At 49.5% G+C, this 11,535-nt stretch overlaps 1 protein-coding gene across 2 annotated transcripts; it reads left to right on the forward strand.

Annotated features, from left to right (window-relative positions):
• Positions 1-2,204: 2,204 nt before the first annotated feature.
• Positions 2,205-10,900, forward strand: LOC148676146 (uncharacterized). Of its 2 annotated transcripts, XM_088603499.1 has the most exons (3): positions 2,205-3,486; positions 4,843-4,921; positions 9,198-10,900. In XM_088603499.1, the coding sequence occupies exons 1-3, from the start codon at positions 2,536-2,538 to the stop codon at positions 9,209-9,211; spliced, it is 1,044 nt and encodes a 347-aa protein (XP_088459625.1). In that variant the 5' UTR covers positions 2,205-2,535; the 3' UTR covers positions 9,212-10,900. The 2 variants fall into 2 exon arrangements, with proteins under 2 accessions (XP_088459625.1, XP_088459615.1); XM_088603489.1 differs by lacking the exon at positions 2,205-3,486 and having other exon boundaries at positions 3,631-4,921.
• The last annotated feature ends 635 nt before the right edge of the window (positions 10,901-11,535 follow it).

Consider the following 11,535-nt stretch of genomic DNA (forward strand, 5'->3'; position numbering starts at 1 on the left):
GTTACATTTGCAACTATTTTTACAACTTGGTATTATGCTGGAGCCATCACATTGAAGTAACTTGCTCATAGGTATAACATCAATGCCTTACATATAGTTGATAATGTTCAGGGCTTCAGAAAATAGACAATTCTGAACACTAATATCATGTAAAAAAGTTAACCATTACCCAGCACCATAGAATTTTCAGTTTCCATTTATGAACATACAATACTTTCCTGTATCTCTTTTGCACATTCATCAGGAACCCCCTTTCTCTTATACTATATTGCACTAATCTTTTAATTCATAAACTGATGCTGTAACTTGCTGATCGCGTCTATTAATTACTGTTCGCTTTCAATGCTGTTTACTAATTAAGTTCTTATTACGTTTGTGTTCTCTTTTGTACTAGCTTTATAGTACTTTTTTTCTATATATTTTTAAGATTTTTTATCTGTGTCTACTTTTGTTTATACTTACATGTGATTTATATTTTATATCAAGTTGTCCCTGATAAGAGGACAAACATGAATGAAAAGTTTTCAAAGTTCTCTGTAGATCCTTAGCCCTAGCTGAATCATGCCCATTTTATTTAGATGCAATCCTTCATGTCTTCCTTAGCACATAATATCCTCATCTATATGCTGTCATGCACCTTTAAATGAGGCAGCAGGATCTCCAAGTAAGCATTGGGTTGGTTCTACTCTTAAATCAATTTTGTTTTCATATGAAAAAATGCGCTGTTTATAACAATTGTCTTTGCCCGAATATGAACACAACATCTGGGTCTTTAGTTACCTTTACTAGGAGCCTGTGTACTCTTTGGGCAATGATAGCTACTTCATTTTCAGTTAGAGAGAATACAGTTGTGGATCATATAGAATACAGGTGTTTCTAATGTAGCGGCAATGCTTGTTAATAAGACAGAATTAAGCGTTGGTATGCTCCTAAAAGAGGCCCCATCTCACCCTCCATCTCTGTGGTGCAGCCACAGAGAAAGAATTCATGCAAGCTGATTTAAGATGTTTTCTTGTGATAAGAAACCAGCTCCCAAAGGGGGATGCACTTAGCTAAGCCTGGCTATCATGATCAATGGTCAGCCATTGGCGCCTATCTGTCTAGGGAGTGCGAGTTGGACATCTGGATTGCATTCCTAAGTGTCAGGACTAAGTGACTCATATCTCACCTTGACCAACCAATCAGGGACTGGCAGGGTGTGGTAATACCACGTGGGTCTCCAATGCCCGCCAAACTCTCAACCAATCAGCACACATCTGGGTCTTGATCAAAAAGGGAGCGCAAGCCCAGTTCTGGGCTCTCCTTGGCCATTTTCGCGCATCCTCAGAGACAATCACGTGACAACTGCTGTTGTCTGCAAAAGGACTTGAACTTTGTTCTAAGCGTGAGGCCGAGGAACCCGTACGTACTCAGAATTCTACCAACGTGAATGCTCCGCTTGATCAACGGCAGCCTACAGTTGGACCCTCGTCGACAACCTGAATAGCTTATTCAGAAGCAGCGCTGGACCGGGAACGAACCAGTTTCTTCCCAGGCAAAAGAGTGACTTGTGAGGACTCGCGGTCACACTCTGTGCATAGAGACTTTCTACTAGCCAGCCGGACTGCTGGTAGATCCCCTCGGAGCAACGACTGCCCTGCGCGCCGCAGTTAGATTCCTCCGCCCGTCCTACTCCGAGCTGCACCTCGACTGGTTGGCCGGTAGCCAGAGGACGCCGTCACAACGCCCATTGGACAACCGCTGCAACAGAGGCTGCAACAGAGCCTGTCAGCTGGTTTGGTGTTCGTGCCGGGAAACTCCAAATCCAAACACAGTGGATAAGTAAACCCCATGTTCTACATTGCGTCTCGAGAATTCAATTGTACCTCAACACAAGTTGTTATCAATTTAATTCATGAGTAATGTATTTACTTCCGAGTTTAGAGTAACAGTGGGTAATAACACTGATTAGCGATTTGGTAACCGAACGATATATATTGATATATATTCTCTGTTGTGTATCTCTTTGTGTTTGCATCTCTTCGAGATTATATACCTTGTATATTGATAACCCTCACCGTAAGGTCTGCCGCTCGTATCCAGGCAGACTAGTATATGTTTGTTGCACAGTTATATTAATAAATGTATCCCGTGTATTGAACCCGGGTGTGTGCGTTGTTAGTTGTTCTGACGATTGATTTTCTAAAAGCCCAGACGAACAACCTCGTGATTACTGCTACAATTAATAATTGTCTCAGTAAACCCATCAAAACCTCTACATTTAATGGCGTCCCTGGGTGGGCGGAGTTAAGAATGAAATGAGAATCAATCGCACAGAATAACTGATATTGCTGTGAGTTCAAGTTCAGCACAGCACCGCGGCTTCTATACGCGAATACCGGGTGTGCTGATAACTGCGCAAAGAAATCCCCCTGTTTTCTAGCGTTTAGTGTAACGTGTGCTGATTGGAAATCCATCTGCTCGGGTGTTTAAATTCCATACTGTATTTTAGTAAAAGAAAAAAAAAAGTAATACTCTTAAAGTTTCTCTGACGTAATGACAATGGCTGCTAAAATGTCTGAAGTGGAGTCGCTTATAAGTACTATTTCTAGCGACGACAATCCTGGTTACTGGAGCGGTATCGAAAAGTTGAACTTTGATGATATTGAGAAGCTGCAAGTAGATTTAGTAGCTAAGGTAGCGAACCAGCTTAACACAGGAGGGTCCGTGAACGCAGTTCAGGTCCTATCGAGTTTCGCCTTAAATCTAGCTAAACAGCTGGAACTGTCTTTGTCCGAGCTGACAAAGTTTCAAAAGCTTCAGGGAAAGCTAGAAAGATATAAGGCGGAGCGAGTTGAGTTGTTGGATATAATCAGAGAAAAGAGAGTGAAAAATGAGGAAAGTGAAGACAGACTCAGGGAAGTTTTAGGTAAATTAGATGACCTGTCTGCTAGAGAAACTGCGGCTGAGGTAGCTAGGAGAGACCTGGAAGCGAGCTTGAAAGAAAAAGAAAAAAAAATTGAGAGTTTAAATGAGCTCAGCCAGGAAAGGCAAAAGGAGTTAGATGCTTTTGTACTGGAAGCAAAACAGGCTAGATCCCACTTGCATGCCAGCCCACCTAGCAGCCCGGAGCGCTCACCCAGCGCGCCGGGAGGAGGTTTCTCCCGGCCAGGGTCTGTGGTCGGATCGGCATGGGGGAGATCGCCGAGTCCTGCGCGAGACGCAAGGGCGATGCAATTCAGGCAGAGACCCCCTGCTCCTGATCACGGCCGTCCCCCTGCCCGCGGAGAAACCGTAAAAATTAATCTCCACTCCCTGAGGCAGTTAGCCAAAGATGTAGAAAGGTTTGACCCGTCAGTGTCAGGGAATAATGTGGAAACCTACATCGATGAGCTGAGACATACTTTGCAGTTTATGCCCGGAGCGTCCGAACAGGAAAAGGCTTTGTTAGTAAGGAAAACTACTAGCCGAGCGGTACACGAGTGGATGTCCAGACAAGGACCGGAGGTCTGTAAAAGCTTTGAGGAGCTGTGTCAGGCAATGATCGGAGAATTTTCGGCTTTTATCGATCCCATAGCTGCCGTGTCCGCTGCGCACCATATTAAGCACGAAAAAGCTGAAGCCCCTCGCAACTATTATGAGAGGCTTAGGCGCACTTATTTTGCAGGGCGGAATGAAGAGGGTTGCGAAGAGAACGTGAATTTCAAAGGTTTATTCATTGCTAATCTGCATCCCTCAGTCAGGAAAATGATTGTGATGCACACAGATGCAAAAGCGATGAAAATGGCTGACATTAGAAGGTTGGCTCAAAAAGCCTGGGGAGCTGAAGTCTCTGCTTCCTCAGAGCGAAAACCTGCTAAAACGGCCGTGTTCGCCACTAAAGCCAGCAGGGTTGACGACTCGCCTCAGCTCGAGGGAGCTGAGGTTCCTGAGCCCTATAAGCCCCGGCGCAAAATAGGCAGGCAGGACCGCACTAAGCGTCAGAGCCGCCGTGAGCGCTACGGGGAAGGCAAGGGCTCAGGCAGAGCCTATCATAAGGCTGGACAAAAGGAGTCGACTGCAGCCCGTCTGGCCCGGCTTGAACAAGCCCTGCTTGAGAGATCAGGACAGGGTAAACCTTCCGCACCGAATGCCGGAAGCGTGAATGAGCTTAGGGGGACCACGCCCCTTCTCACTGGAGGAGGCGGGGATCCACCCCAAACCCCTCCCTCAGTCTATCTGATTGGGTGGGAGGGTTCCTGCCTGAAAGAAGGCTGTGACTCTGAGTTGGGCGCTGACCCCGCCCCTGAAGTCAAAGGAAAGGCAGGCTTCCAACAATTCTTAGGGAATCTCAGCCAGAAAGGCAAAGCAAGGCGTATTTATATCAAGGTTTCTCTTGAAAACGTCTTAGATAGGGAAGCACTGATTGACACTGGGGCTGAAATTAGCTTGATGTCAGCCGATCTACTCAGCGAGCTCAAACGAGTAGCGAAAGGAAAAGGCATCAGACTTAAGGTAGAACCGTGTAAGATAGATATTTCCAGCTATACCCAGGATCATGCCCGGATCACACACCGAGTGTGGGTGGCACTTAGGTTCGGGCCAATGAATGTGGTGCATCCTGTTTACATCTCTAGGTTTAAAACAGAGCCACTACTCATTGGCCAAGACCTGCTTGACAGGCTGGAGCCTCTGGTGGACTGCCAGCGTGGAAAATTGTGGGCTCAGGTCAAAAACCCTAAGCCTGTCGTACAGCAAAAAGGGGGGTTCAGTGGTTATGCTGTGACCACACAGTGCCCACTGAACACTATAGCTGAGTTGGAGGTTCCACCTGGTTCCTCTGGACGAGAAATAAATGTCTCTTCTTGCTTTCCAAAACTACAGGGAAGTCCTGCCCAGGCCAGCACTCCCACGGTCTCCCAACTACAGGAGCAGTGCTCCGAGCAGCTGCTTGACCCGCCAGGTAAAGCAAACCCCTTTTTCATCCCTGAAGAAGAGTGGATCTCCCTGTCCGGTAATGAATGGGAGTCCTTTCTGTGCGCCCTGGTACCTCAGGGGGACCAGGACTACCACCCCATGGTGGTGGGAGGGGTCCAGGTGGCAGAAGTGCAGGTTGATGATGTAATTCTCAGCCTCAGCTCTGAGAAGTCCATAATCAGTGAAGGTCTGTTCAAGGACCTGTCGCGAAGCCGTCAGGTGACCCTGGTGACGCAGTCACAGGTTCTGTGGTGGGCACCCCCACCTCATAGGTCCATTTGGAGCAAAGGAAGTTGTGTAGCTTCCATCTCCATCGGAAAAAGGAAGTTTGCTCACTACTTCCAGGTAGCACCTCAGCTGACCAATTCGGTCTGTATTGGTGCAGACCTCTTGGTTCGACTGGGCGCCCAGCTGGACACAGTAAACAGTGTGCTGTGGACACGGGTGAACCCAGATGCCCACTCTCTAAGCGGCGACCCCGAGAACATTCGGTCAGGTCAGACGATTCCTCAGGCCTGCCAGGTTGTAAATGAATCGGACCTGATCGTTCCTGCATCAACAGCAGGGTTTCCGGTACGCCTTGTCCTGAAGAAGGGACAGAGAATGGATGCTGAGATGGTTTTCTTCCAACCATCAGCTCAGTTTATCAGACTGAACCTAGCAGTCTGTGGTACCCCCAGACTGGAACGGAATGGCCGAGCCACCTGCCTGTTGGTGCAGAACATAGCAAAACAAGATGTCAAAATCCCTGCTCGCACTGACATGGGACTGGTAATTGACAATGGTTTCTATGATTTCGAACTGGCCATCCCAGTACTGGGGCAGCTCCCTGGTCCCTTGGCCAGGGAGGGGGGAAACGAGCAGGTGTACTACACCTACCCCCGGCGGATGATCGCAATTATGCCAATAGAGGGATTCTGCAACCAGGAGGTGTGCAGAGTGGACCTTAGCGATAAGGATGAGATGGTTGTGTACACAGTACACGCAGGTGTTCCGACGGGCCACTCAGCTAAGAGTGCGACCCGGGATACCGCCATGCCGTCAAAAGCGGGGTTCCTAGAGCAGGTACAGGAACAGGTTGGTAAGGCAGATGCCCTGGAAACGGAAAGCCAGCGTCAGCAGCTGCGTCAGATCTTCCAGGATTTCCAGGAGGTGTTTGCACGGGATGCCTATGACTGCGGGGTGAACAGGCAGTTCACCTGGAATCGATGCCCCTTTGGGTATTCCAACTCCCCAGCGGAGTTCAACATATTTCTGCACAAAGCCATGAGTGATGCAGCCGCCAGGGGCAACCTGGTCTATGTGGACGATATTCTGATGCGGAGTCAGACCTGGGAAGAACACATGGCCGAGATCAGGCATGTGTTGACCCAGCTCTCCCGTGCAGGGGCCAAACTGTCTCTGGCTAAGGGACAGTGGTGTAGGACCCAAGTGGAGTACGTGGGACTATTGGTTGGAGCCCAAGGCATACAGCCACAGTCCAGCAGAGTCCAAGCTATCCAGAATATGAAGTCGCCCACTAACCTGTCTGAACTGCGCAGCTTTCTGGGAGTATGTAATTATTCCCGGCAATTCATTGAGGATTACACTGAAATAGCAAGGCCCCTCCACAAGCTGTTGCAGAAAGACGTGCCCTTTGAGTGGGGACCTTCCCCAGAACAGGCTGTGATGGAGCTGAAGCGCAAACTCGGTAGTGCACCGTGCTTGGCCTACCCTGACAAAAATAAGGTCTTCTACCTTGAAGCAGGGTTCTCAGAGCACTGCCTTGGGGCTGCTCTGAGTCAGGAATATGACCAAGAGCGAAGGGTGGTGGCGTATGCCAGTCGAGCCCTGACCCCAGTGGAGCAAAAGTTCTTGGACTGCGAGAAGGCCCTGTTGTCTACGGTCTGGTCGGTAGAACACTTCCGTAGTTATGTTGGGGGACAAAAGATCATCATCGAAACCTGCCACCAACCTGTGACATTCCTGCATAGCCAGAGACTGAAAGCAGGCAGGGTGTCAAATAGCAGGATTGTGGCATGGATGATGGCCCTACAAGGCTATGAGATAGAGGTATGTTATGCACAGAGCAAGAAAATGTACCTGGGACAGGGCCTGGCTTTGGGCCAAGTGTGTCACGGCTGTGACACTGACATGGAAGCTCCAGAAATGATTCCCGCTGCTGAGCTACCGAACAATCATCGGTACTACGATGAGAACGTGGGCCAGGGCTTACCCATGGCCTATGTTGACGGTTGCTCTTTTCGCCACGAACAGCAGGTGCTAGCAGGGGTAGGTGTAGTCTGGCAAGACAATACTCCCTGTGGGCCGACCCGCTATAAGCTAGGACCAAAGACTAGTCAGTATGCGGAAGTAGCTGGGGTGCTGATCACCCTCCAGCAGGCCCTGACAAATGGCCTTAAACAGTTTGTCATCTGTAGTGACTCGAACTACGCCCGACATAGCTTCGTGTCCCATCTTCCGTATTGGAAGGGTAACGGCATGAAAAATGCCCGGGGCAAGGAAGTAAAGAACAAAGAGTTGTTCCTGGCCAGTGACAAGCTCACGACCGAGGCTGGAATGATGGTTTACTGGAGGAAGGTGAAGGGACACTCCCAGGTGAAGGGACCCGACAAAGACGGGAATGATGAGGCCGACCGGCTGGCCAAATCTGGCGCCTTAGAGGGTGATCCCTGGCAGTTCCAGCAGGAATGGCTACCCCCAGAAACCGTGGCTGAGGTCAAGGCGGTCACCCGAAGCAGGGCTAGACAGGATGTCGGAGCTGACCCTCAATCTGTAGTGCTTGGGTCACAGGGTTTTAACACAGATCTTGCGGAAATGCAGAAACAGGACCCAGCAATTGGGCAAATGTATCAGCATATCGCTGACCCAGTGCGTCAACCTCTTTCAGAGCAGGTGCTGAGCCAGTCTCCGGAGCTGAAGGAGCTGGCAGAGGTGAAAGACAACCTAAAAATTATAAAGGGGTTGTTGGTTTGTGTACCAGTTGCACAAGGTGTCCCAAAGTGGGTAGTTCCCCGCTGTCATCGGGGGGTCATGATCCAACACGCTCATGACGAACCCTGTGGGGGTCACCGGGGAATCAAGGCCACGTACGACACTATCCAGCAGGTGGCATTCTGGCCTCACATGGGCCAAGACATCGCCGCGTATGTAAAAGGGTGTCTGATGTGTAGCCAGTTCCAACCATCACGGCCCTTGCACCGTGCACCACTCCAGAAAAAGGGCATGACATTCCCCTGGTCCAATCTACAAATGGATTGGGTGGGGCCGCTGGTGAGGTCATCCAGAGGGAACAAATATTTCCTCACTGTTACGTGTGCATTCACAAAATGGATTGAGTGCCTCCCAGCACCCAACGACACGGCAGAGACAACTGCAGTGCTGTTGGTGAACCATGTGTTCAGTCGATGGGGACTCCCCCTGACCGTGGACTCGGATCGGGGAACCCATTTCACAGCTACAGTAATGGCAACCCTGTGGAATATGCTTGGGGTCAAGGCCCAGTTGCATATCTCCTACCACCCTCAATCCTCGGGCCAGGCAGAAAGGGCAAACCGAACGGTGGTTAGTATGCTCAAAAAGTTTGTCTCCACCAACAGTAGGGACTGGGACATTAAGCTGCCCCTGGTTCTGATGGCCATCCGAGCCACTCCCCATTGCTCTACGGGGGTCCCACCTTTTGAGATGATGACAGGTCGGAAGATGACTCTTCCCCTACACTGTCTCTATGGGGTGGAGGACCTGAGCACGACGGGGGCTGCTACGGCCCATCAGTATGTGTCAGACCTGCGAGCACATCTGCAGGCAACCTTTGCTTTTGCCCAGAACAATCTGGGAAGGAGTGCAGAGGGTAGGAAAGCATACTATGACCGAAAGTCAGTTAACCAGGAACTCCAAGTAGGAGACAAGGTCCTGTACTTCCAATTTGCCAAACCCACAGGGGTGGCCCGGAAGTTCTTACCCAGTTGGACAGGACCCCACGAGATTGTCGATAAGGTATCACCGGTAGCTTATCGAATTCGGATTGAAAAGGGAAGGCAATCTCTGGTCTACAAGTGGGTGCATCGCAACCACCTCCGGTTGTATCGCCCATCTCAAATGGCGCCGGAGGACACAGAATAGGGTTAAAAGTCTAAACCCGATCAAAGAGGGGGGTGCCCCTTTGTAGTTGCAGGTAGTTAGGTACGGTAGTGTAGGTCCTGCTAGGAAAATATATTCAAAAATATAGTGGAACTGTACCATGTGCCTCATCTGTGTTCCAGAATGGGAATCCTAAAACTGCCACGGCTGGTCCTGACAGTACTGTGGATCGCCTCGACACAGCCCCTTGAAGTTGTGGAACCCGGTCCTCCTACCGGCATAGTCCTGCAGGACGCTCCCGGATTGTTGTTAACAAATTGCAGAACATATACTCAGCGAGTGTATGTACGGCTGGACCCACATGATGTGTTTCGGAAGCACATCAACATGAACAGTAGGGTGTCCTATCATGGTAGGCAGTGGGCTGGGGATACTGTATGGCATGCCCAGCTAGACACTATACACATGCTCCGCCAGCTGAGGAAGGCAACAGTCACCCAGGAGGAGATGACGGGCCTCAACCGCCCCAAAAGGTTCTTGGGGGGTCTGATTGCTGCGGCCTCCGCCGTGGGTTCGCTATTTTCAGCGGGTCTGTTTGCTGCTAACACTGTCACCCTGACCACCCTGAGAAGGCAGGTGTCTGGGTTACGTAAGGAAATGCCAGAAATTTATGACACGCTGTATCAACAGCAGCAGCGGCTGGAAAGCCTAGGGAAAACCTTACAGGGCACAATTTTAGCAGTAAACCTTCATGCAGCACTGTTAAATAACACCCTCCACACCGTGGGCAGGATTGTCGACGTGTTACAGTGGGACTATGCTTATGTGCAACAGGTCAGAATGCTGATGCAGGATCTGCTTAGGGAGCTTAGTGCCACAGTAACTAGCCTAGCCATGGGACAGATTCCAACCTACTTGGTTCCACTGTCCTTAGTAGAAGAAGTACTGAAGTCAACCACTTCCGAGATGGTGCAGCCATTGCAAGTACATCTTGCATACAGTCTAGGCAGTGCCATTCCCATACATGTCAACCCCGAAGCCAAGGAAATAGGTTTCCTGTTGAACCTTCCCATCGTGAGTAGCAAGGATATCTATAGACTCAAGTCTATATTGAACGTTGGCTTCTGGAGGGGGGACATGCATGTGAAGTTGACCACCCCACCGCTCGTAGCTTACCAGGAGGATGATCCGAATTTGTACCTTGTTCCAAACCTGGAACTGTGTATATCAACCAAGGATATCCACTGGGTATGCCCAAGTAAGCCATTCCTTAGGGACACAACTCAGAGGTTGTGTGGTATCAGAAAGGGGGCTGCCACTGAAAAGTGTAAAGCCACAGTGACGAGCAAACGTGAGGTTAACGAACCCCAGGTTGAGCAGGTGGGAAAGAATGGCTGGTCAGCACACCACAGTTAACGGTTACAATAACCTATGACAGACATGATACAGCTACCGAAGTGCAGCTACCCAACCAAACAGTTTTTCTACAAGTTCCTGAAGGAGCTATAGTGCATCTCAACGATTTAGCACTGTATCACCTGGAGTCAGAACTGTATGAAACGGAACTCGAGATTGTGGACGCTTTCAGAGGACACAGCGTTGACTTGGATGAGAGAATCCAAGAGACAGTAAGTCTTGAGGGTGTACAGGTAGTCGAATTTGTTCTCAACGACACAAACTTAAAAACTACACTGGTAGGTCCCAAGCACAGTCGTTGTGGATCCTCTGGGGCGCTAGGAACAGTAAACGTGGTCATCTTGACACTGCTGCTGGGTAGCTGGATCATGGCTGGGGTAATGTGTTGGATGCTGTTCTCTTGTATCAAAGCCTTGCGGGGTAGTTTGAATGAGACAAAGGGAGCAATGGTTTATCACCGAAATCAGGTAACCACGCTCTGCTGCAGAGCTATCCGATACTGATAGTGAACTGCCGGAAGTTTAAGGTCAAGGGCTAATGATGACGCCCGATGCCTCATTTCTATGTACCTTATAACTGAGAGCAGGTACACGCAATGTTCTTTCCAACACTATTTCCTGTACAAATTCTCGAGAGGTAATGTGAATATTGGGTGGTAGAATCCACCGGGGTACAACAGACATCACTTAACTCTGTTTTTGTTTTGAAGGCAACAACGCCTCAGGACCTCGTGACCTTCAAAAAGGGGGGATATGTAGCGGCAATGCTTGTTAATAAGACAGAATTAAGCGTTGGTATGCTCCTAAAAGAGGCCCCATCTCACCCTCCATCTCTGTGGTGCAGCCACAGAGAAAGAATTCATGCAAGCTGATTTAAGATGTTTTCTTGTGATAAGAAACCAGCTCCCAAAGGGGGATGCACTTAGCTAAGCCTGGCTATCATGATCAATGGTCAGCCATTGGCGCCTATCTGTCTAGGGAGTGCGAGTTGGACATCTGGATTGCATTCCTAAGTGTCAGGACTAAGTGACTCATATCTCACCTTGACCAACCAATCAGGGACTGGCAGGGCGTGGTAATACCACGTGGGTCTCCAATGCCCGCC

Source organism: Lepisosteus platostomus, chromosome 2, assembly GCF_059453375.1.
Source record: "Lepisosteus platostomus isolate fLepPlt1 chromosome 2, fLepPlt1.hap1, whole genome shotgun sequence".
NCBI classification, from domain to species: Eukaryota; Metazoa; Chordata; class Actinopteri; order Semionotiformes; family Lepisosteidae; genus Lepisosteus; species Lepisosteus platostomus.

Coding starts and splice junctions, on each gene's coding strand:
- LOC148676146 (XM_088603489.1), top strand. CDS start 3,727: ATGATTGTGATGCACACAGATGCAAAAGCGATGAAAATGGCTGACATT.